Source organism: Petaurus breviceps, unplaced genomic scaffold, assembly GCF_028583685.1.
Source record: "Petaurus breviceps papuanus isolate PSGF00001 unplaced genomic scaffold, PetGlider_PUasm1.0 174, whole genome shotgun sequence".
NCBI lineage: Eukaryota > Metazoa > Chordata > Mammalia > Diprotodontia > Petauridae > Petaurus > Petaurus breviceps.
In genome coordinates, this window is record NW_027185761.1 from 11,767,007 (window position 1) to 11,789,901 (window position 22,895).

Consider the following 22,895-nt stretch of genomic DNA (forward strand, 5'->3'; position numbering starts at 1 on the left):
ATGAGGAATTTGAGGCTTTTCTTTGCTCTGGAACTTTGTGATAATGTATTTTTCTATTTCTCCTGCTATTTATGAGAGATGATTGTTGGGAAAGAGGGAGGAGGGAATTTTGTTAGAATTTTTTTTCCTTACTTTTCAGTGAGAGTTTTCAGAATTCCCTTCCTTTATCCCTGTAGAGAAGTAAATTTTAATGAAGCCAAGGATGCAAAACTGCTAAACTAACCTTCCTGGAGAGAAATAGTGCCAATGGGGGGAAGAGAGTGCCAAGTGAGTACAGGTGTGTTCTACTTTGGAAAAATGTGAACTTTACATAAAAGGTAAATTAGGGATTTATTCATATTGCTCATGGATTCACCAAATGGGTTCCTTGGTATGTAGAGCTCAGGCAGTGATAGTGCATTTAATTGTTGTATTTGCAAATCATTTGGAAGTTGACCAGGTCTTGAAAAACCAGTCTTACTAGAGCTGCAAGAAAATGTAGAAATTCTCTAGTCCAAACTTTTTGTTTTATGTGTAATATAACTGAGATCAAAGAAGTTGTGATGTGCTAGAAGTCACAGCATTTTGTTAGTGACAGAGCCCTGATAGTCTTTTTGCTTACTGTTGTAGTGGTCTTTCCACTTTCTCAAACTTCTTGGTCTCAGGACTTCTTTATGCTCTTAACCTTATTGAAGACCCCAAAGAGCTTAGGTTAATGTGGGTTATATCTATTGATATTTACATATTTGAAGTTAAAATAAATAATTTTTTAAAGTTTGTTGATTCACTTTAAAATAACATTGTACATGTTAACATAAATAGCATGTTTTAATGAAAATAACTGTATTTTCCAAAACAAATAACTTAGGTGTGGCATCATTTTACATAGCTTTCTAAATCTCTTTATAGTGTCCAGCTTAATAGAAGACAGCTGTATTGTCATCTGTTTCTGCATTCAGTTTGTTATGATAATGTTGTTTTGGTTGAAATATAGGGGGAAAATCTTGGCATCATACAGATAGGTAGTTGGAAAAGACAGGAGTATTTTAAAAGGTAAATAACAAACTGGAATTATTATAAAAATAGTTTTGACCTCATGGGCCCCATTGAAAGGATATTGGGGCCCAAAGGGGCTCACAGACCACAATCTCTGATGCCCTGCTCTGAGAGAAGTTCCTTAATAGTCTTAGGATCAGAGCTCTCATGTTGGAATGGTGCCTTATAGGTAATCTAATTCAACCTCATCATTTTGTAGTCAAGGAAACTTAGTGCCTGCCAGGGGAAATGGCTTGTACAAGGTAACACAAGCGATTAATAGAGTCAAGATTCAAACCAAGGCCTTCCAGTTTTATATCCAGTGTTCTTTCCAATATACCACACTTAGCTCTTAGTTTTTCATACTTACAAAGTGGTGATAATAATTAACACTTGTATTTTGCTTACTATATGTTAGGCATTGTGCTTAAACATTTGCAATTATTGTCTTATTTGATCTTCACAGCAACCCTGGGCGGTAGGTGCTGATATTATCCCCATTTTACAGATGAGGAAGCTGAAACAGACAGTGGCTAAGTAACTAGCCCAGGTCCATACAGTTACTAAGTGTCTCAGGTCAGATTTGAACTCAGATCTTCCAGACTCCAGGCATCCACTAGGCTACCTAGAAGATTGCTACTAAAAGTGATGCTTTATTGGGATATTAAGTGCCTACTAAATTTTTTTTTCTTTTAAACTGCAAGATGGGAAACAGTGAAGGCCGGTAAAAATTACTCTAAATCCTTGAATCTTTTAATTCAGCTTTGCATTGCTTCAATAGGAGCCTGATGGTAAAGCTTTGCCAAAGAATTTTCAGCATGCAAAGCATTTTTCTCTAGAGTAAGAATATTTATTTCAGAAATGATTTATTTAAGGAGAGTCAAACCACTGCCAACAGCTCCCAATTGTTCCATTTCAGGAATTGAAAAAATTGGTACCTCTATAATTGTAGGACTTGAAATGAGCATCTCTTGACTCCTAGTTATCAAGATATGGCATTGATGTTAGTTAAATTCATTCATTTATTCTGTTAAGTGCTTAATGTATGCAATTGGGTAAGATATGGTGCCAAGGTGTAAAAGAGCAAAAATTGATAACTCTCTTCCCACTTGGATTATGAAGTTTCTAAAAGGCAGCACCCTAAGATAAACAGGAACCAAAGAGGACTTTCCTGTTCTTTTCAGGTTGTACCAAAAATTTAAAATGAAAAGGTTTTTTGGATTTTTGGGACTTGTGAAGCTTTAATACCTGTTAAATATGCAATTTTTAAATGCCAAAAATATTTGGAAATTTTGCTCTTTTTCCTCCAGGGGCATTAAAAATTGATGTGGAGAATTATACTGATTTAATCTGTGTAGATAATTGTAAACGTTGATCATTTGTGGTGTTATGCCAGCATTATCAAACTTGAAATGAAAAAAGTTACTGGGTAACCCCTTGTCCTTTGGTTTTACTTGTTAGTCTCCAAGGTGAAACATACATTCCCTCCCCACACCCTGATTAATACTATTTCTAAGAGATACTAATTTGATTATATGGATTTTGTTTATAGTTTGTCTTTAGATTGGAAAATGAACCTAAGAACCACTGGCATTTGGTTAGGCCTCAGAGCTAAATCACAGGGCACAGTCTTTTTCCCTGTGATCTCATTTGTGACATGAAGCAAAAGTTCAGTGGTCCCCAGGAGCCACGTATGGGTTCACATGCCTGGGTCTTTTTTCCTTTAGTCTTAATGGTAGTTCTTCACCTTTTTGGTCCTGTACCCATGTTCAGTCTGGTAAAGTCCGACTGGCCCTCTTTTCAGAAAAATGTTTTTCAATGCATAAAGTAAAATCCATAGAATTTTAAAGGAAAGTTACATTGAAACACAGCTATAAAAATATAAAAGATAAGTTAATGGATCCCAAGTTAAGAATCCCTATGGTAGAAGAATGACTGATTTCTTTTTAATGACTAAATGAGTCTACTAAAACATTCTATATGAAGTTTTCTTTTCCTTCACCTATTTTTTTTTGCTTCTCCATCTCTCCTAAGCATACTTTTCAACAATAGCCTACTTCTACAGTAAGTATTTATAAAAGGAGTAGAATGAGAAACTGGTAGTGTTAATCTCCATGATGTGAGCCCTTGTGTCTGTTCTGAGAAAGATCCTCTTGTCATGAGAAAAGACTGACAATGACTGCTTAGCCAAGCCTTGGAATGAGAACAAGAACTAATTTAGAAGACAGCGCTCCCAGTAGCACAGAGGCCTGTTATATAGTTTATTCTGCATTTCTTCCATTTTCCCCCAAAATTTTTTAAAAAATTAATTCATTAATTGGACTAAATAGGATTTATTAATGAGTTGAATTGTGCATTTGGGAACAGGAACAAAGAACACAGTTTGAGGTTGGCAATTGTAATCACTTTACAATACAGCAAGTCTATGGACCATGTTTTGTTTTCAATTCGTTGTTAACAAAAACCTGCTTTTCAGGAGTTTCAATATGGAATGATTAAACAACCAGAGTGTATCAAAGATGGTCATCTTCAATTTAATGTTAATTAATGGTAATTATCATTAATGAACCTAATTCTTATATCATTCAGAAGGGTAAGGGTAGCTCAAAGGGCTTGTAAATGGAATTATAAGGGTGGAAGGTAGTTTCTAATATCTTTTCCTTGTGTAGTCCCACAAAACTAAATGTATAAACCTTCTAGATACAGCAGAACTAAGCAGCTGTATTTGGGTTCCTGCCCCATTTCTGACACTGGCCCACTGCTTAAGTGACCTAACACAAGTCACATCACCATGGTGGACCTTCATTTCATTCAGTCATCAAAAGGCTTTTGGCAATAGTTTATAGACTATTTCTTCTGAGATAGCTTCCATAATTCTAGCATTCTAGGATTCAAATCTCTATCCCAGACCCCCAACCTATAGTGTCATCACTGTGTGGACTTCCCAGAGCAAAGACTTCCTCCACCAAAATCAGACAGGCAGTTCTTCTGTACATTATGGTGCTGTAGCTGTTGGGGAGCATCAAGAGGCTAAGTGTCTTCTTCATTAGCACTAATATTGGCTCTGTCATCTAATGTGTTCCAGGTACATGCTGTGAGAGGCAGATTGAATCCATATTTTGTTGACTTGTTTCCAGGGCTAGCTGCTATATAGATATATTGCTTTTCACTAGGAGCCATAGAATCATAGATTTAGAGTGAGAAGGGACCTTTGCAGTCTTCTGGTTCAAGCTTCTTTTTCTTATTTTATAGATGAAGAATTGAGGCCCAGCGTAGTTACATGATTTGCTTGTGGCCCTTCAGGTAATAAGTGGCAAAGTCAGGATTTACTTCAGGTCCTCTATTTACTTAACCATGCTCCCTGATTCCAACTTTTTGGCTAAAATTTGTTTTAAAGAAACTATTTCATGTCCTATACTCAGAAGAGCTATATTACAAAAATCATGGCATCTATTTACCTTTAGTCAAAGGGATATCTCAGTGGTACAACATAACAATGATCTTTCTGTGGTTTTAGTTTTTCCTTAAATTTGGCTGCCTTTCTGTTTGAAGTCCTGTATGTACCGCATCTCTAGCTCCTACTTTCAGAATTATGATTGAAACATAATATATTGAATAAAAGATAAAGACCCAGTAGTAGCTTTTAAGTTTGTCTTGGCTTAGCCATTTGCTTGCCATGTAACCAGGGTTATACAATCTACTGTTTTAATTTATCTTCAATAATAGATTTTTTATATATGCAAATTTTATTAGTGGACTACAGCCCTATTTTTTTTCATTTTTAAAAAAACAACAGCTTTGCCAGTTAAGTAGTACAAACTAGTATTTGGCAAATTTAAAATTAATTTTAATTTTATAGCTTGTAAAATATGAAAAAATTTAAGGGTTGAAGTTTTTTATAAGTTTCTCTATAATTTTGAAACTTCAGACTCTTCAGTGCAGTGATATTCAAAGTATTCCACAATTTTTTTTTTGCTTTTTTTTTTTTGAGGGGGAAGGTAGGGCAATTGGGGTTAGGTGACTTGCCCAAGGTCACAAGGCTAGTGTTTTGTGTTAAGTGTCTGAGGCTGGATTTGAACTCAGGTTCTCCTGACTCCAGGCCAGAGTGTTCAATTCACTGTGCCACCTAGCTGCCTCTCCACAATTGTTTTTTTATGTCCTCTAGGTGATATACTGGCTAGCATCTAATAGTATTTACATTAATTATTTACTTTTGCTTTTAACATAAATTAATCACTTCATTATTATATTCCTTAAGTTTCCTCAAAAGAAGTGCCACTGTTAAAGCAAGCTATGGAAAGTTTGTGTTGGTTTGTTTGGACATTAGCAAAAGGATGTTGTCATTGTAGCTTCATGGTGACCTAGGATTTACCAAGACCATCATTCATGGGGCCCAAGCTCTGGATTACTCAGCTCCAATAAACTAAGCTGAAAAGGTTTTGAGTAGAGGCTTGGTGGTGGAGTGGATCTACTGTCTAGAGGTCAGCCTGACTCACTTCTGAGTGGTTCATGACCATGCTGGCCACAGTTTCATGAATTGTTTTGCCATAGCAGTTCTTGAGGACTTTGTTCTAAGTTATATAGAGTTTTTGATCTTTGTCAGTAGAGGGAGTAGCCACACCAGTGAAATGAAAGATTCTTGAAGTATTGAAGTAATAATAAGCAGGCAGGTGGAGGAAGTGATTCATATTCTGCTACCAATGTGGTTTTGTAGACTTATAGGCTTGAGAAATACTGGCAGATAGTATAAAGCAGAGAACTGGAACCTATTTTTGTGACTTCCTTTCATTCATTCTGTAAATTTGTAATGTTTTTGAATTTTAAATTAATAGCATATAACATTAGATAAACAGAATGACTGTCTATTCCATGTGAGATAAGTGTAATTATTGCTTTAGGAAAAATTTCATTTTATTTCCAATTTCATTTTTATAATGCCATCAGTTTTCTACATGAACCTAAGTCCTAGTTTGTACAGAGCATGATGGAATTTGTTGTTTACATTAGCAGGAATAACTTCTGTAGTGTTGAACTTTTCCTTGGCCTTTCTAAGTTGAGTTGCTGTATCAGCTGAAATTTCTGATTTCATGTTACCTGGTCTGATGCTGCTTTGAAATTTCTCTACAGAATTCTGGCCTTTGTTTGTCTTTATTTATCTTGATCTCTTTTGATCTGTTCTTCATATGACTCTCCTGGCCTCAAATTTTTTATTTTTGCCAGTTGTGAAAATAGTAAGGAATAAATGACAACGTACACACTAGTTAGTTTGTAAATTAATTTTCAAGAAAAGAGCAAGGTCCTTCGTGTTCTAACTTATTTATGCAGACATATTAAAATGCTATAGATTTTGAGCAAGGTAGAATGTTTTTTCTTTATAGTGGAAAACTTTGTAAAGTAGCTGCCAATAACTTTTACAGTTTAGTTGAATTGCTTATTAGATAGTTAAGAACCCACTTTCAGTTGAAGTTAAGATAAAAAATCATTTATTCTAATGTCCTTTTGAAGGACTCTAGGGAAATTTTTTTTTGTTCTTTTAGCCATTTGAATTCTAGTGTGTAGACTAGTTTTGCTGAGAATTACTTTAGGTATCAAAAGGAGCAGAGAACAAAGATAGAATGAAATTTTAAAAAAATTAAAGAGATGAAGGGTTAAAGGAAGAGAAATGACCAAAATAACTGTTGCAGTATTGTTGAAAAACAAAATATTCCCCAGACTTTCATATAGTTCAGTGTAGAAATGTATTGAGTTTTTCAATAAAATTAAAATTTTTCAGCTTTTGTTGTTATGTAGTTTTCTAAATAGTTCTGTGTTTTTGGGAAGAAAGCCTAATGGTGATGACATGAGAGATGTCACAAGTAGGCAAATGACAAATGGGTAAGTGTGCTAAGCCGTTAGCATTTCTGAAGTAGGTTCTGTGGGAAAATGTGCTTCTATTCACTTTTGTTTTATTCTTTTCTTCCCCTTCTGATGAAACAGCCAGACCAAATCAGTTTGGAATGCCTGGGATAGTGCCACCGTATGTTCCCCCTCAGATGCTTAACATTCCACAGACCTCTATACAAGCAAAACCTGTTGTAAGTATGCTTTTAATTCTGTTAATGACTTCTATTACTAGTTCTTAGGAGCATACATGTGTTAAGATTCGAATATATGCAGAAATCATTTCTCAAAGTCTTCTTAAACTGCATACTTGGAAAATAATAGACTATCATTTATGTAGTGTTAAAAATCAACTAAATGTTCTTTCACAGGATAAAACAATCTGTTACTTACTGGCATCTGACAGCATCCATTTATTTTTTTATTACCTGTATTTAAAAGAGACCATTTTGTTCTAGGCCCAGCAGATGTCTAGCCCAGGTGGTGCTCCAGGTCAGGGTCCATACCCATATAGCCTCTCTGAGCCGGCTATCACCTTGGAAACAAGTGGAAAAAATTTGTCTGAGCAGAACAACTATAGTAACATTCCTCATGAAGGAAAACATACTCCATTGTATGAGCGATCCTCTCCAATAAATCCAGCTCAGAGTGGCAGCCCTAACCATGTGGATTCAGCCTATTTTCCTCCCTCTTCAACATCATCATCATCTGATAATGATGAAGGCAATGGAGGAGCCACAAAGTAAGTAATGAGTTAAATGGTGAATTTTTACCCTTGTGTCATTTAGGCATGTGATTGATTACTTTAAAGTCTCTTAAACTAGCTGGAAGCATTTGTATCCAAAATATCCCAGCTATTTGATATAGTAATTTTTATTTAAGATCTAATTGCAAAGGTTAATAATATACATTTGATAAATGAACAATGAATCCACAGGCATGGAATGGAACAATTAATCCACATTGTTTATAAAGTCGATTCTTAAAGTTTTATAGTTGGGCATAACATGATTTTGACTAGTGCTTCCTAAAGGAAACTATTTCTTTGAGTATTAGATTATGGCTACAGGAAGATGGGCTCTAATTATGGGGAGTTGGAGCCCAGATTCTGTCAGGCTGTGCAGGGACACAAATGTAGAATCACAGGAGGTCAGAGGTAAAAAGCCTGTCCAGTTCATAACTGAACAAAAATCCTCTCTACAACACATCTTTAAAAATGAACATGTAGTTGTTTTTGAAGATTCCTTTTGCCTAGCCCTTTACCTTTCTAGGAAATGCCGCTTTTTATTACATCAAACCTAAATGTGCTTCCTTGGCAGTTTCCCCCTATTACTTTTGGTATTGCCTGCTAATGCAAGCACAGTAAGGCAAATTCTTTTTTGCATGTAGTAGCCTTTCAGATATTTATGGCATTGGCATAATGTCTGGCACATAGTAGTTACTTAATAAATATTTATCAAGTTGAATTGACTGTTATTAAAGACAGCTGTCATGTCCTAAATGTCCTTTAGAAAGAAAATTCTTATTTCATTCAGCTGATATTCATGTGGCAAGAATGTGAGACCTTTCCCAGAGATCATGCCCCTTAGAGAACCTTGCATCTTTGGGCCCTAGTTTTCCAATTGATGATTACTATTTGCTTCTTTGCACCTCTCCAGTGGCCTCTTCACCAACCACCTCTTTGCCGCCTGTGTACCCTTTACTCCTCTTCCTTTTCTTTATCCACCTACATATGGTTCTGGAACCATTTCTGGATGGGATGTGGCCCTAGTCACCATCGTTGTAAGTCCCAGACGAAAATGCCCCTGTAGGTCCCATTTCCTTGAGTATTTTGTTTTCTTGCTTTCGAATGTAAGCTCCTTGAGGGTATGTACTGTCCTTGCTTTTTATTTGTATCTCCAGTGTTTAGTAAATAATAAGTGCTTTATAAATGTTTTTTTCATTCATTCATCCTGGTTGCTCTTTAGCTTATCAGTGTATTTCTTAAACTGTGATATCACAATTTCTTAAATTTTGATACTTAAAGCTGAATACGATTTTCCAGGTATGGTCTAACCAGAGTAAAATAAAGTAGGATTGTTAACTCACCAGTCCTGGACTCTTACTGGAACTGTAAGATGGGTTTAGCATTTCTCAGTTACCATATTACACCATTTTCTCTTTGAGCTTTTTGGCCATTTAAGAAATATTTTGTAATTTGCTCTGATTTTTATTTAGTGTGTTGTCCGAGACCTTTCTAGGGGTCCACAAAGCATGCCAACTGTTCCTTTATAGTGAAAGAGTATTAGAGTAGAGTACTGACAAGTAAGCTGTCATCTTTTATTTAGTTATTTTGGTGTGTACTCTCTAGGAAACTATTTCATGAAAATAGAGATTTGTAGCCTTTTACCCCTGAGGTGGTTGGAGTCTGACCACAGAAGGAAAGATTCCACATAGACTAAAATACTCAAATCACTTTCTGTTCTAGGGCTGAACATAAAGTAGACACCAGTGAGTGGAATGATGGTATATGAATGGGTGCTGTGCTGTAAGAAAGAATTTCTTAAGAGTCTATTATGTGCCAGGCTTTGTGCTAGGTGTTGCTAAAAGAGAAATTCATTAGTCCCTGCCCTCGAGGAGCTTGCATTCTACAGGGTACAACATGTGCACACCTAAGTGTCTATGAAATAAATACAAAGGAACTTTGGGAAGAGTAACTTGTTCGATCCCGAAAGAACTAACAATGTATATGGCATTTGATCCAAGTTTTAAAGTGAAAGAGGAATTCTGAGAGGAAAAGTACATTCCAGGTATAGAGGGATAGTTCATACAAAGGCACCAAGAGAAGGTATGTTACTTATGAGGAACAGGAAGCAGGCTAGTTTGGCTAGACTGAAGAGTGCATGAAGAGAGTAATGTAGTAAGGCTAGAAAGGTTGGATTGGACCTGAATGTAAAAGGTTTTAAATCCTAAACAGAAGATTTACCTTTGTGTTTTTTCTTCCACTTCATAATTTTTTATTTTTTCCAATTACATGTAAAGATAATTTTCAGCATTCAGTTTTATAAGATTTTGAATTCCAAATTTTTCTCCTTCCCTCCACCATTCCCCAAGATGGCAAGCAGTTAGATACAGGTTATGCATGTACAGTCATGTTAAACATATTTCCACATTACCCATGTTGTGAAAGAAGAATCAGAACAAAAGAAAAAAATCATAAGGAAAAAAAGAACAAAATAAGGTGAAAATAGTTATGCTTTGATCTGCGTTCAGACTCCATAGTTCTTTCTCTGGGCGTGGATAGCATTTTCCATCATGAGTCTTTTGGAATTGTCTTAGATCATTGTATTGCTGAGAAGAACTGAGTCTATGATGGTTGATCATCTCAGTATTGCTGTTACTGTGTACAGTGTTCTCCTGGTTCTGCTCACTTCAATCAGCATCAATTCATGTAAATCCAGAATTTTCTGAATTCTGTCTGCTCATCATTTCTTATAGCAGAGTAGTATTCCATTACATTCATACACTACAGCTTGTTCAGCCATTCCCCTATTTATGGGCATCTCCTCAATTTCCAATTCTTTGCCACCACAATGCCACCACAAATAAAAAGCTTCTATAAATATTTTTGTGTATGTGGATCCTTTTCCTTTTTTATGATCTCTTTGCAATACAGACCTAGTAGTGGTATTGCTGGGTCAAATCAGTTTGATTGCTCTTTGGGCATAGTTCCAGAGTGCTCTCCAGAGTGGTTAGATCAGTTCACATCTCCACCAACAATGCATTAGTGTCCCAGTTTTCCCACTCCAACATTTTTCATTTGCTTTTTTTGTCATATTAACCAATCTGATAGGTGAAGGTTCCTCATAGTTGTTTTGATTTGTATTTCTCTAATCAATAGTAATTTAGAGCATTTTTTATTTAATGATAGATAGCTTTGATTTCTTCATCTGAAAACTGCCTGTTCATATCCTTTGACCTTTTATCAGTTGGGGAATGATTTGTATTCTTATAAATTTGACTCAGTTCTCTATATATTTGAGAAATGAGGCCTTTATCAGGAACACTGGCAGTAAAAATTGTTCCCCAGTTTTCTGTTTTCCATCTAATCTTGGTTGTATTGGTTTTGTTTGTGTAAAACCATTTTAATGTAATGTAATCAAAATTATCCACCTTGCATTTCATAATGTTCTCTATCATGTTTAGTCATAAATTTTTCCCTTCTCCCTAGATCTGGCTTGCTCTCCTAATTTGCTTGTGGCGTGACCCTTTATGTCTAAATCATGTACCTATTTTGACCTTATCTTAGTATATGATATGAGAGGTTGGTCTATGTCTGCTTTCAGCCATACTATTTTCCAGTTTTCCCAGCAGTTTCTGTCAAATTGTGAGTGTCTTTGTTTTTAGAGTCATTTTTGCACATTGTCTTTATGTCTGGAATCCTTTCCCTCCTCATTTCTGCCTTTTGGCCTCTCAGAATTCCTGTAAGTGCCAGCTAAAATCACACCTTCTATAGGAAGCCTTTCCCAATCCCTCCTCATTCTGTTGCCTTCCCTCTGTTGATTATTTAGAATTTATTCTGCATGTAGCTTGGTTGTTTACATGTTGTCTACCCCATTATTTTGTGGATTCTTTGAGGTTAGAGACTCTCCTTTACCGTTCTGTATATCCCTAGCACTTAGCACTATGCCTGGCATTTAGTAGGTGCTTAATAAATATTTATGGACTGTCTGATTGGACGTCCACCCACCCATGCTAACCCTTTTCTATACCTTCATTTGGGTGAAGGATGCAGATTTAAACATCATATCTGTGCAGATAAGTGCTTTCCTTTTCCCCATCTCCTCCCATCTCTCTTTTTCGGTCCCTTTTGTGTGTTGTATTCCACCATCATAATGTAAGCTCTTTGAGGGAACCTGTCCTTTTTTTCCCCTTTTGTATTTGTATCCCCAGAAGTTAGTACAGTGCTTGGAACATAGTAAGAGCTTAATAAACATTTCTTGCCTTGCTTTGGGTTGCCTTGCCTTTCCATCCCACCTCTAAAAATATTCAGGCACATACCCCCAGTATTTGTTTACTAATAAATTACAGATATGTAACATTGTACCTATATATACATTGGAAAATAATAAAAATTAAAAGGATCAGATAGTTGAAATAAACAATTAACAATACCATAAAAGCCTCTTGTTCTTGTTAAATTATTAAACACCAATGATTTTTGTATGTGGTTTAATATGCTTTTTAAAAAATTTATGAATATCTTTTTAATATCACCAGAATTTCTCCCAGTATTTTTTTTTCTTCCTCATTCCTCCCATATAACAAGTAATTTTTTTTATAAAGAAGTGTAAGAAGAGGGGAAAATAAACATCAAGACTAAAGTCTGAAAATGTGTAGTGTTCTAGACCTGTGGTTCTCCTACCTTGGGACTATGTGTAATAGTATCAAATGTATCAGCAATGCCATATTCACAATGCCTATAGAGATTACAAATATGCTGATATAATTATCCATCACAAAATACGTCAGGTTTGCCATTTGGGGAAATAAACTAGAAAATTTATTAAGATACCAAAAGACTGAGTCCCCAAACCAGAAAGTGAAAGCCATCAGAGTAGTTATGACATTGGCACAGGTAGATAAAGTAGAAAGCACCCACATTTTCAAGCCTTTAAAACAGAACAGGCTACCTCAGGCAAAGGTCCTCCTCTCCCCACCCACAGCAACCACCCAGCGTCCTGGAAGCACGCTCCCAGCAGCTCCGGCCCCTGGCAGTCCTCAGCAGGAGTCCTAACTCAAAAAAAAAAAAAAAAGGCAACCGCCACCAACTGCCAACCGCAGGACCGTTAGCTCGGCTTTTCACTTTCTCTTGCTCTGCTATGTCAGCACGTCCATGGGGCATGGGAGATCTTTAAATCCCATAACCCTTACATTCGGCCCCAAGATCTTTCATGTCCCTTACTTGGCAAAAATATAGTAATTTTATGCTATTCACTTTTGATTATTATTTTGTGATTGGTCTTTGCTTTTACAATTTTTAATATTTCAATTTATTTACTTATTTTCAATTTTAAGCATTCATTTCCACAAGACTTTGAGTTACAAATTTTTCTCCTCATCTTTCCCCTAACACCACCCCAAGAAAGCGAGCCTATTGAATATCCCTTTCCCAATCTGTTCTCTCTTATATATACAATTATAGTTTTTCCATGTAGGAATGTAAACAGTTCAACTTTAATAAGTTCCTTATGATTTCTTTTTCCTGTTTACCTTCTCATGCTTTTCTTGCTTCTTGTATTTGAAAGTCAAATTTTCTGTTCAGCTTTGATTTTTTGATCAAGAATACTGAAAATCCTCTATTTCATTGAATGATCATATTTTCCCCTGAAGCATACTCAGTTTTGCTGGGTAGGTGATTCTTGTTTTTAATAATAGCCCCTTTGACCTCCAGAATATCATATTCTAAGCCCTTCCATCCCTTAATGTAGAAGCTGCTAGATCTTGTGCTATCCTGATTGTGTTTCCAAAATACTCAACTTATTTCTTCCTGACTTCTTGCAGTATTTTCTCCTTGACCTGGGAACTCTGGGATTTGGCTATAGTTTCCTAGGAGTTTCCTTTTTGGGATCTTTTTCAAGAGGCGATGGGTGAATTCTTTCAGTTTCTATTTTGCCCTCTGGTTCTAGAATATCAGGGCAATTTTCCTTGAGAATTTCTTGAAGGATGATTTCTAGGCTCTTTTTTTGATCAGAGCTTTCAGGTAGTCCAGTAATTTTTAAATTCTCTCTCCTAGATCTGTTTTCCAGGTCAGTGGTTTTTCCAATGATATTTCACATTGCCTCCTACTTTTTCATTCATTTGGATCTGTTTTATAGCATCTCAATTTCTCATAAAGTCATTAGCTTCCATTTTCTCCTAAATTTGAAGGAATTATGTTCTTCAGTGAGCTTTTGAAATTCCTTTTCCATCTGGCAAATTTGGCTTTTTAAGGCATTCTTCTCATTGGCTCTTTGGGCATCTTTTGCCATTTTGAGTTAGTCTATTTTTTAAGGTCTTATTTTCCTCATTATTTTTTTGGGTCTCCTTTAGCAGGCTGTTGACTTGGTTTTCATGATTTTCTTGCATCATTCTCATTTTTCTTCCCAATTTTTCCTCCACTTCTCTTGATTTTCAGAATCCTTCTTGACCTCCTCCATGGCCTGGGACCAGTTCATATTTTTCTTGGAAGCTATTGATGCAGGAGTTTTGACTTCATTGTCTTCTTTTGGTTCTATGTGTTGATCCTTTTTGTCCTACAAAAAAGGATTCTATGGTGTGATTGTGCTTCCTCTGCTTGCTCATCTTGCCAATCAATTACTTGACTTTTGAGCTCTTTGCCATAGTAAAACTCTGCTTAGAGTGGAGAGAGCTGTGTCCCAAATCACTGGGGTTTTCACAGTTGTTGTCAGAGCTGTTGTCTCAGCTATGAGGAGAGGGCACCCTCACTATAGCCACCACAAGCTCTGGCACACTGGTCACATACACCAGAACCACCACCCAAGAGTGTGACCCATATCCAAGCAGGTCAAAGCAAGAGTGATTACTCTCTGAATGGTCGCTTGGTCCCCCGACAATCTGTAGGCCAGGAGCTCTGGCTGGTCTGTGCTTCTGTTTGGGGCTGCCCTGGGCCTGGGCCCACAAAGCTCTCGCAGGACTCTGCTTGGCTCCCTGCTCAGTGCAATAGACCCTTCTTGTCAGCCTGCCAGGCTGCCTTCAGCTGGAGATTTTTTTCTCTTTGTCACTTTGTGGGTTCTGTAGCCCTAAAATTTGTTTAGAGTCATTTTTTACCGGTATTGGAGGTGGTTGGAGTGGGAGCTTATGTAGGTTCCTGCTTTTATTCCGCCATCTTGGCTCTGCCCCACTTTTACATTCTTATAAGTAATTGTGTAATTATTGTTTGCTTGGGTTTACTTCATTCTTCATCAGATCATATGCATTTACTCTTGCACCTCTGTTGTTATATTATTAATTTCTTACAGCATAGTAGTATTCCTTTACATTCATGTGCCACGTTATTTTTTATCTTTTTCCAGTCAGTGGACATCTACTTTGTTTCTAGTATTTTGTTATCAGAAAAAAATATAGCTAAAAATATTTGGTGTGTATAGGAACTTTCTTCTTATCAGTGACCCTTGAGGTAAAAGCGTAACTGTTCATTTTTATTAATGCTATCTTCAGTGAGTCTCTAGTTTCTTTGGAGAAATCTTTCTAAGTCACTTCTCCATTTTTTAAAATTTGGTTTACTTAAAACAAGATAGTGTAATAATCCAGTAATATGTTGCAGCATACTGAAAGGAAACATACAAAAGTGAGGGTACCACTATTAACTCCCTGATGTGAAACTCTTAAACTTGGTCCCCAAGGTAAATCTTATATAACCTGTATGACTTAACTATTTTGTCTATTAAATGTCACCCTCTTACCTTTTTATTATTTTAGGTAAAAAAAAAATTAATAAAAGTTGTATATTTTCTCCCTACTTTCTAGTACATTTCGGAGGGTACTCCAGTAGGCAGTTGGTTATGTGACAGATAATTCCTATTAATAGTGCACAGTGAAGGAAGCACAATCAAGAAAACAGTTCACAATGACTCCAACCTTATAAATGAAAAGAATAACAACAGAAGACAAAGCAAAACAACTGAATGCTGCATTTTTATGTAAGCCAGTCTTGGAACCAGAGAAGAGAGAGAAGAAAGCAAGCTTCTCTACCTTGGTTTTAGAATATGGCATGTACTGTCAGACTTGGTTTAATGGAACTGCTTTTTTATCTTTCCTCTTTCATTTTTTATTCTTTCTTAAAAGGAATGGCCAACTACTATGTCTGTATCCCAAAAGAGATTAAAAACAAAAAAACACAAAGGAAAAGGACCTATATGTACAAAAATATTTATAGAACCTCTTTTCTGGTGGCAAAGTTTTGGAAATTAAAGGGATACCTATCAGTTGGGAATAGTTGAACAGGTTGTATTATAAGATTATGATGGAATACTATTGTACTATAAGAAATGATGAGCAGGATACTTTCAGAAAAACCCAGAAAGACTTTCATGGAGTGATGCAAAGTGAAATGTACTGTGTACAAAGTAATAGCAATATTGGGAGATGATTAGTTGTGAATGACTTAGCTGTTCTCAACAGTACAGTGATCTAAGACAACTCCGAAGGACTTTATGATGAAAAATGCTATCTATCCTCTGAGAACAAACTGATGGTATCTGAATACAGATGGAAGCATACTGGATTTTTTTTTACTTTTTCTTTTGAGTGTTTTTTCCCCCTAGTCTGTGTTTTCTTTCACAGCATCAAGACTATTGTGGATATATTTTGCATGACTACACATGTATAACTTTTGTTGAACTTCTTGCCTTCTCATTAGGGGGTACAGGGAATAAGGGAGAGAATTTGGAACTCAAGAGTTTTATAAGCGAATGTTAAAAATTGTTTATATATGTAACTGGGGGAAAATAAATAGATTAATTTTAAAAATAAAAGGAATGGCTTATTATGAGTGGAAGGAAAGCTCTATAGGGAAATGAACATGATATAAAAAAACACATAGTTGGGGACCATAGTTGACCTAGTTTTACCCCTTCGTTTCATTTATTTATTTGCTTGCTTGCTTGCTTTTTGGAGGACAATTGGAGTTAAGTGACTTCCCCATGGTCACACAGCTAGTTTTTGTGTTAAGTGTCTGAGGCCAGATTTGAATTAAGTTCCTCCTGAGTCCAGCGCCAGTGCTTTATTCACTGTGCCACCTAGCTGCTCCCATCCCTTCATTTTACATGTCTACCAAGGTTTGAATGACCTACTGAGTTCAGGTTGTGAGCAGGGCCCCTGAGATCCCTTCTGACTGTAGTTATACAATCCTGTGCATCTCCCCACTTCACACCGTACTGCTCTTTCCGCTATGTCATGTTGCAAGATTTCAGATGAAAGCTTTCCACTCTGTCAACAAGCCAAGTTTAGGGACGTGAAAAATAATGTTGCTTGTTTTCAAAATAGAGCATTTTTTAGTGGCAAAAACTTTTACTTTTTAAGTATTTATGAATTTCCATTAAAAATCAGTTCTGATGTCTGCTTACTTAAGTTACTTTGCACTTTACACATTTTGTGTACCATGCTTAGGTCTACCCATTCTTCTCATACTAATTTTTCTTAGATTTGTTTGCTTTTTTTTTATTCTGTTCTTCTCATTTTTGAAAGAACATATCTTAGAAAAGAAACTCCAGTACTGCGAGTCTTTTTGCCAAACCATTGTGTCTACTTTTATTTTTTTGTTGAAAACTTTTCTTTAAAAAAGTTTTTTTAGGGGCGTCTAGGTGGCTCAGTGAATAGAGCATTAGCCCCGGAGTCAGGAGGAACTGGATTCAAATCCCGCCTCAGACACTTAACACTTACTAGCCATGTGACCACTTAACCCCAATTGCCCTGCCCTCTGTGCTCCAAAAGGCCAAAAAAAAAAAAAAGGGTTGTTTTTTTTTAGCATTTATTTTCAGTTTTAATTTATTTCTCTCTACTCTCCCCCCACCCATTTGAGAAGGCAAAAAAACATGATATCCATCATACATATCAAATCATGCAAAACATTATCATATTAGCCTTTTTGTGGAGGTGGGGAGGGCAAGAAAAATAGCGGGAAAAATATGCTTCATTCTGCACTCAGAGTTCACCAGTTTTCTATCTGGAAGTGGGATAGCATTTTTTCATCATGAGATTTATGGAATTGACATAGATCACTATATTAATTTTTAGTTTTTTAGATTTTTAGCATTGCTAAGTCTTTCACAATTAATTATCATTACAGCATTGCTATTGCTGTGTACGCTGTTCTCTTGATTTTGCTCACTTTGCTTTGTATCAGTTCTTATAAGTCTTCCCAGGTTTTTCTGTAGCCATCCTCCTTCATCATTTGTCATAGTACAATAGTATTCCTTCATATTCCCATAACATAACTTTTTCAGTCATTCCCCAATTGATGGGCATCCCCTCAATTACCAATTCTTTGCCACCACAAAAAGAGCTGCTGTTATAATTATTTCTGTTCTTTTGTAGGTCCTTTCCACTTTTCTTTGGTCTCTTTGGGATACAGACCCAATAGTGGTATTGCTGGTCAAAGGATTTATTCATTTTTATAACCTTTTGGATATAGTTCCAAATTGTTTTCCAGAATGGACCAGTTTACTGTACCTATTTTCCTACATTCCCTCCAGCATTTGTCATTTTCTTTTTCTTATCATCTTAGCCTGTCTGGTGGCTGTCAGGGGATGTGAGTTTAATTTCTATTTCTCTAATAGATTTAGAGCATTTTTAAAAATTTGACTTGATTACTTTTATTTCTTTTTGTGAAAATTACCTGGTCATATCCTTTGGCCATTTATTAATTGGGGAATGGCTCTTATTTTAATAGATTTGGTTCAGTTCACTATAATATTTGAGAAATATGGCATTTATCAGAGAAACTTGCTATAAAATATTTCTTCAGTTTTTTTCTTTCCTTCTAATTTTGGTTATAATGGTTTTATTTGTGCAAAAACTTTTTAAATTGGTGCAATCAAAATGATGCATTCTATGATCTATGATCCTCTATCTCTTACTTGGTCATACATTCATCCCTGTCTGTAATTCTAACAGGTAAATTTTTCTATGCTCCCCTAATTTACTTATGATGTCCTGCTTTAATCATGTACCAGTTTGACCTTATCTTGGTATATGGAGTAAGGTATTGGTTTGTGCCTAGTTTCTGCCAAGCTGCTTTCCAGTTTTCCCAGTAATTTTTTTCAAATGGTCAGTTCTTGCACTTAAACCTTTCTCCAACGTAGGTTACTGTGCTTCAACAAGATTTCTAACAAATGTAAAAGTAGACTTTATAAATTCTGCATTAACGGTCCATCTCAAATTCTAGCTCTCTTCTGTGTCTCCCTCCCTCTTTCTCCTTCTGTCTAGGTTTCACCCCAGGCACTCCACTCCCACTTCTACCTGTTTCCTTTCCTTTTCCATCTATGACAAAAATTACTCAAAGTATGTTGGGAATGCTTTGTAGCCAAGAAGTTACTCCTGCTTTTTGATAACCATGTGAGCAGTAAACTGAGAGGAGAGGCTCCTTTCAGCAAATGTTGTTTTTCTCTAAGTCCTTTGTTGTTCTACACACTTTAAATGTCTTCCTCCCCCCCCCGTTTATGCTGGCCTTCCTAGAAGACCTATTTGAGGCTTCTTTTCCTCCAAGGTTGCCCATATAACTCCAGCCCACATCGCTGCTCCTTTCTTGAACTCTCACAGCATTCATTATCTTTTAGCACTTAATCACTTGGTTCCTTTTTTTTTTTTAATTAAATGCTTCATAATTGTATCTTGATGGGATAGTGAAAACAGAAACTATATTTGCTATCCTGCACCGGTTACTACAATATCATTCGTTTAGAAGTACTTAATAAATATTTATTGATAGAAAATTATAAATGTTCAGTATTCCCTTTTAAGCCTAGCAGCAAAGATGCAATGTTGGTAGTGCTTACTTAAATTTTACTGCGTTATTGTCTATTCTTTTCTTAAAACAGCAAGGTGCTGTTACTATGGATTCATATATGAAATCGTATGAGATTTTTGCTATAATGAACTCTTTGTTATAAAGAGATTTGACCTTAATCTTCCTTTTTGTATTCAGCCATGTCAGTGGGAACAAAGTTGGCTGGGAAAAGACAGGAAACCAGTCAGAAACTCAAGCACGTGGAGAACCAGGAGACCAAACAAAGGTGCAGATTTTATTTTCCTTTAAATATAAAAGTTCTTAAACTTTCAAAGCATATGAATGTATATTTGTAATTAGTTTAACAGGGGAACTTTTTTATAGTAATATTGAAACTCAGGAGATTTTTATTATCTCTTTTGACTTCTTACCCTTCTTAACTAATCAATTACCAAGCCCTTAGGAGTGCCTTCTGCAGTGCCCTATACCCTTCTGCCCTCTTTTTCCTTTGCTTGACCCTAGTACTAGCCCTCATCATCACCTACATCTCTTCTTTTACCCTTTGAATGTCTCTTCTATATCACTGCCAGAAGAATATTTCATTACTTATGCTGAAAATTTAATGTGATGAATAAGGAGAACATTGGATTTGGAATTAGCAGTTCTGTTCCTGACTGTGCTACTTTTACTGCCTGTGTGACCTTGAGCAAATCATCTCCCCTGGGCCTTAGTTTCCTAATTTAATTTCCTTATTGTTGGACTTTATTTTCTCTTAAGCTCTACTCTTTGAACTTTTGTACTTCAGTGGCTCCTTATTGCCACTCTTCTTTTTCAAAACTTATTTCATATTTTCACACTCCACATTCTAGCCAGATTAGTATGCTCTTACATTTACCATGTACCTCCCACCTTGACTCCTAGTCTGGAATGTCATAATTGACTCTCTCCTTTTTTATTTGAGTATCTTAACCAGTCTTTAAAAATGCAACTAAGATACCTTGTACGAGAAACTTTTCTGGTCTGGTAGCTAACAGCTCCTCTCCTTTGGATCTCACCTAGCACCTTGTTTCACAATACTCTGGTGTACTTAAAGTGAAGTATGTTATGATTATCTGCATTTGTATCTTTTCCCACTAGTAAGCTAAAAGCTACACGAGATCAAGGATCATGTCTTGTCTGAACTTTGCGTCTTCAAATCCTACTATAGTGGCATGTATACATGAGGTAGCTTAACCTTAGGTATACTTCATCAACTCAGTTCTACTTGATTTTACTCTTGACCAGAGGGCATACCACAGATTTGCCAGCAAAATGCCTATTTACTTTCACAAAGAAGTTTTAGAATGCAGAAGAAAAAAGAATAATTTGAAATAAATAGATTGCAGAGATGGAACATATAAAGGAAAGAGTAATGAATTTGGCGTCAAATACTGGTTCTGCTACTTAGGATATTCATGGTCTTGAACAAGTCACTCAGTTTAGAACTTCACTTCTAATCCCATGATTTGATTATTGGATCACAGACATGGATGAAATAGTTGTTTATTACCTTGTACTTAAAAATGGTACCTTCCAAAGCATTTTAATACTCGATATTTTACTTTTGCATTACCCTTACCACAATAGGATAGTCTTCCGTTTTAAATGTAAGTAATCTTGTTACTCTTCTGAGTTCATCATTCATCACCAGCTAACTGATTGCTACATATTTCCACCCGGATAATCTTATAGGAATCTCAAACTCAACATGTAAAGCAGAACTCATTACCTTCCCCTCCCTGAGCCTTTCCCATTTCTGAATTTTTCTTTTATTGTTAAGATTGCCATCTTTTTTTCCAGAGCACCAGCTCTGCAACTTCTGAGTCATATTTGATTTTTTCCCTCTGGTTCACTGCCCCATAAATTGCCAAATCTGATTCATTCTGCCTCTGTAAGACCTTACATGCTGCTCACCTGGTCATCACCTCATTTTAGGCCCTCATCCCTTCTCACTGGGATTATTAAAATAGCTTTCTAATTGATCTTCCTGCTTCTTTTTTCCCTTTTCCAATACATCCTCCATGTGAAGGCACCAAAATAATCTTCCTAAAGCACAGGTCTGACCATATAGCGCCTCTGCTCTAAAATCATTAGCAATTCCCAGTTACTTGTAAGATAAAGCACCAACTCCTTAACCCTCCATTTAAAGTCCCTCAACTTAAAATCTGGTGCTAACTACCTTTCCAGCCTAATTTCACATAAATCTTTTTCATGGTTTTTATATTGCAGCCAAATTGGCCATCTTGTTATCCGCCCATAACATTCTGTTTTTTTTTTATCTTTGCTTTTACACAGGCCGTTTCCCATTTTTAATTCTTTCCTCACCCTCCACCTTAAAGTGATGAGTTCCAAGGCTTAGCTCTAGTACCACTATCTATTAAAGGCATCCTTCCCTTCTCCTGATTGATAGTGCTCTCTTCTTCAATGATCTTGTAATTACTTATCTTTTTACATATCATCTTCACAGTAAAATGGAAATGCCTGGAGGTCAGAGATGATTTTGCTTTTCATCTTTGTATTCTAAATGCCTTGCATTTAATAAAATAGTCATGTTCAATTAAATTCTACAAGTAAGTCACAGACAACACAGATAACTTGTTCAGTATTAGTTTTGATTTACCTTTTTAACCTGTTTAAAAGACGAAATTAAGTTCATAATGTTCTACTTATGTTTTGCAAGCTTATTAGAATTGCACTAGAATCTAATGATATGCTTTACCCTGGATGTGTATGTGTGTATTTTTATAAGAATATACATGCCCTCACATTATAATACCACATTTTCCCTCCAAGTTTTTAACTAGGGATCCATTTCCTATATACCATAATTTCTTTCTTTGCAAACTTCATTGATTTTCTACACATCAAGATATTTTGGAGGTCACTAAGAGTAGCCCACTACAGAAAGTTGTTGATGTTGAGTGCCTGAGTTCCCACACTGCCTCTCTTTCAATGTTTCACTTTGTGACAGCAGATGAGGTATATTACCTCTGACTCTCTCTCCAGCCATCTGTAAAGTGAGTTGATTGAACTTGATAATTATTAAGTTACCTGCTAAAGTAAGTGGTGTGATGTTGAATAGATTTTTCCTTTTCTCTCTTATAGGCAGAAGGTTCTTCTACTGCCTCTTCAGGAAGCCAGATAGCTGAAGGGAAAGGGAACCAAGCCAGCACTGCACAAATCCCCTGCCTTTTGTCAATGCCCACCAGGAACCACATGGATATCACCACACCGCCATTACCTCCTGTTGCACCAGAAGTATTGAGAGTAGCAGAGCACAGGCACAAGAAGGGGTTAATGTATCCCTACATCTTTCATGTTCTTACAAAGGTATTATCCAAGATGTCATTAGTATTACTGGCTTTATAGATGGTAATCCCTCTTTTTTTTTAAATAAAGTGTTTCTCTGTGCCTTTACAAAGTATATTCTAAAAATAATTTCATTATACCACAAATACATTTTTTTCTGAAGGAG

The 22,895-nt window shown here is 36.1% G+C and overlaps 1 protein-coding gene across 4 annotated transcripts in view; it reads left to right on the top strand.

The window, feature by feature from the left end:
• FAM120A (family with sequence similarity 120 member A) overlaps positions 1 to 22,895 on the top strand; it is a 154,052-nt gene that overhangs the window by 69,065 nt on the left and 62,092 nt on the right. For all 4 annotated transcript variants that reach the window (XM_069083753.1, XM_069083749.1, XM_069083752.1 and 1 more), the window contains 4 exons: positions 6,991 to 7,088; positions 7,353 to 7,636; positions 19,580 to 19,667; positions 22,526 to 22,750. In XM_069083753.1, coding sequence (XP_068939854.1) covers positions 6,991 to 7,088; positions 7,353 to 7,636; positions 19,580 to 19,667; positions 22,526 to 22,750 — 695 coding nt within the window. The remainder of the gene's footprint in view (positions 1 to 6,990; positions 7,089 to 7,352; positions 7,637 to 19,579; positions 19,668 to 22,525; positions 22,751 to 22,895) is intronic.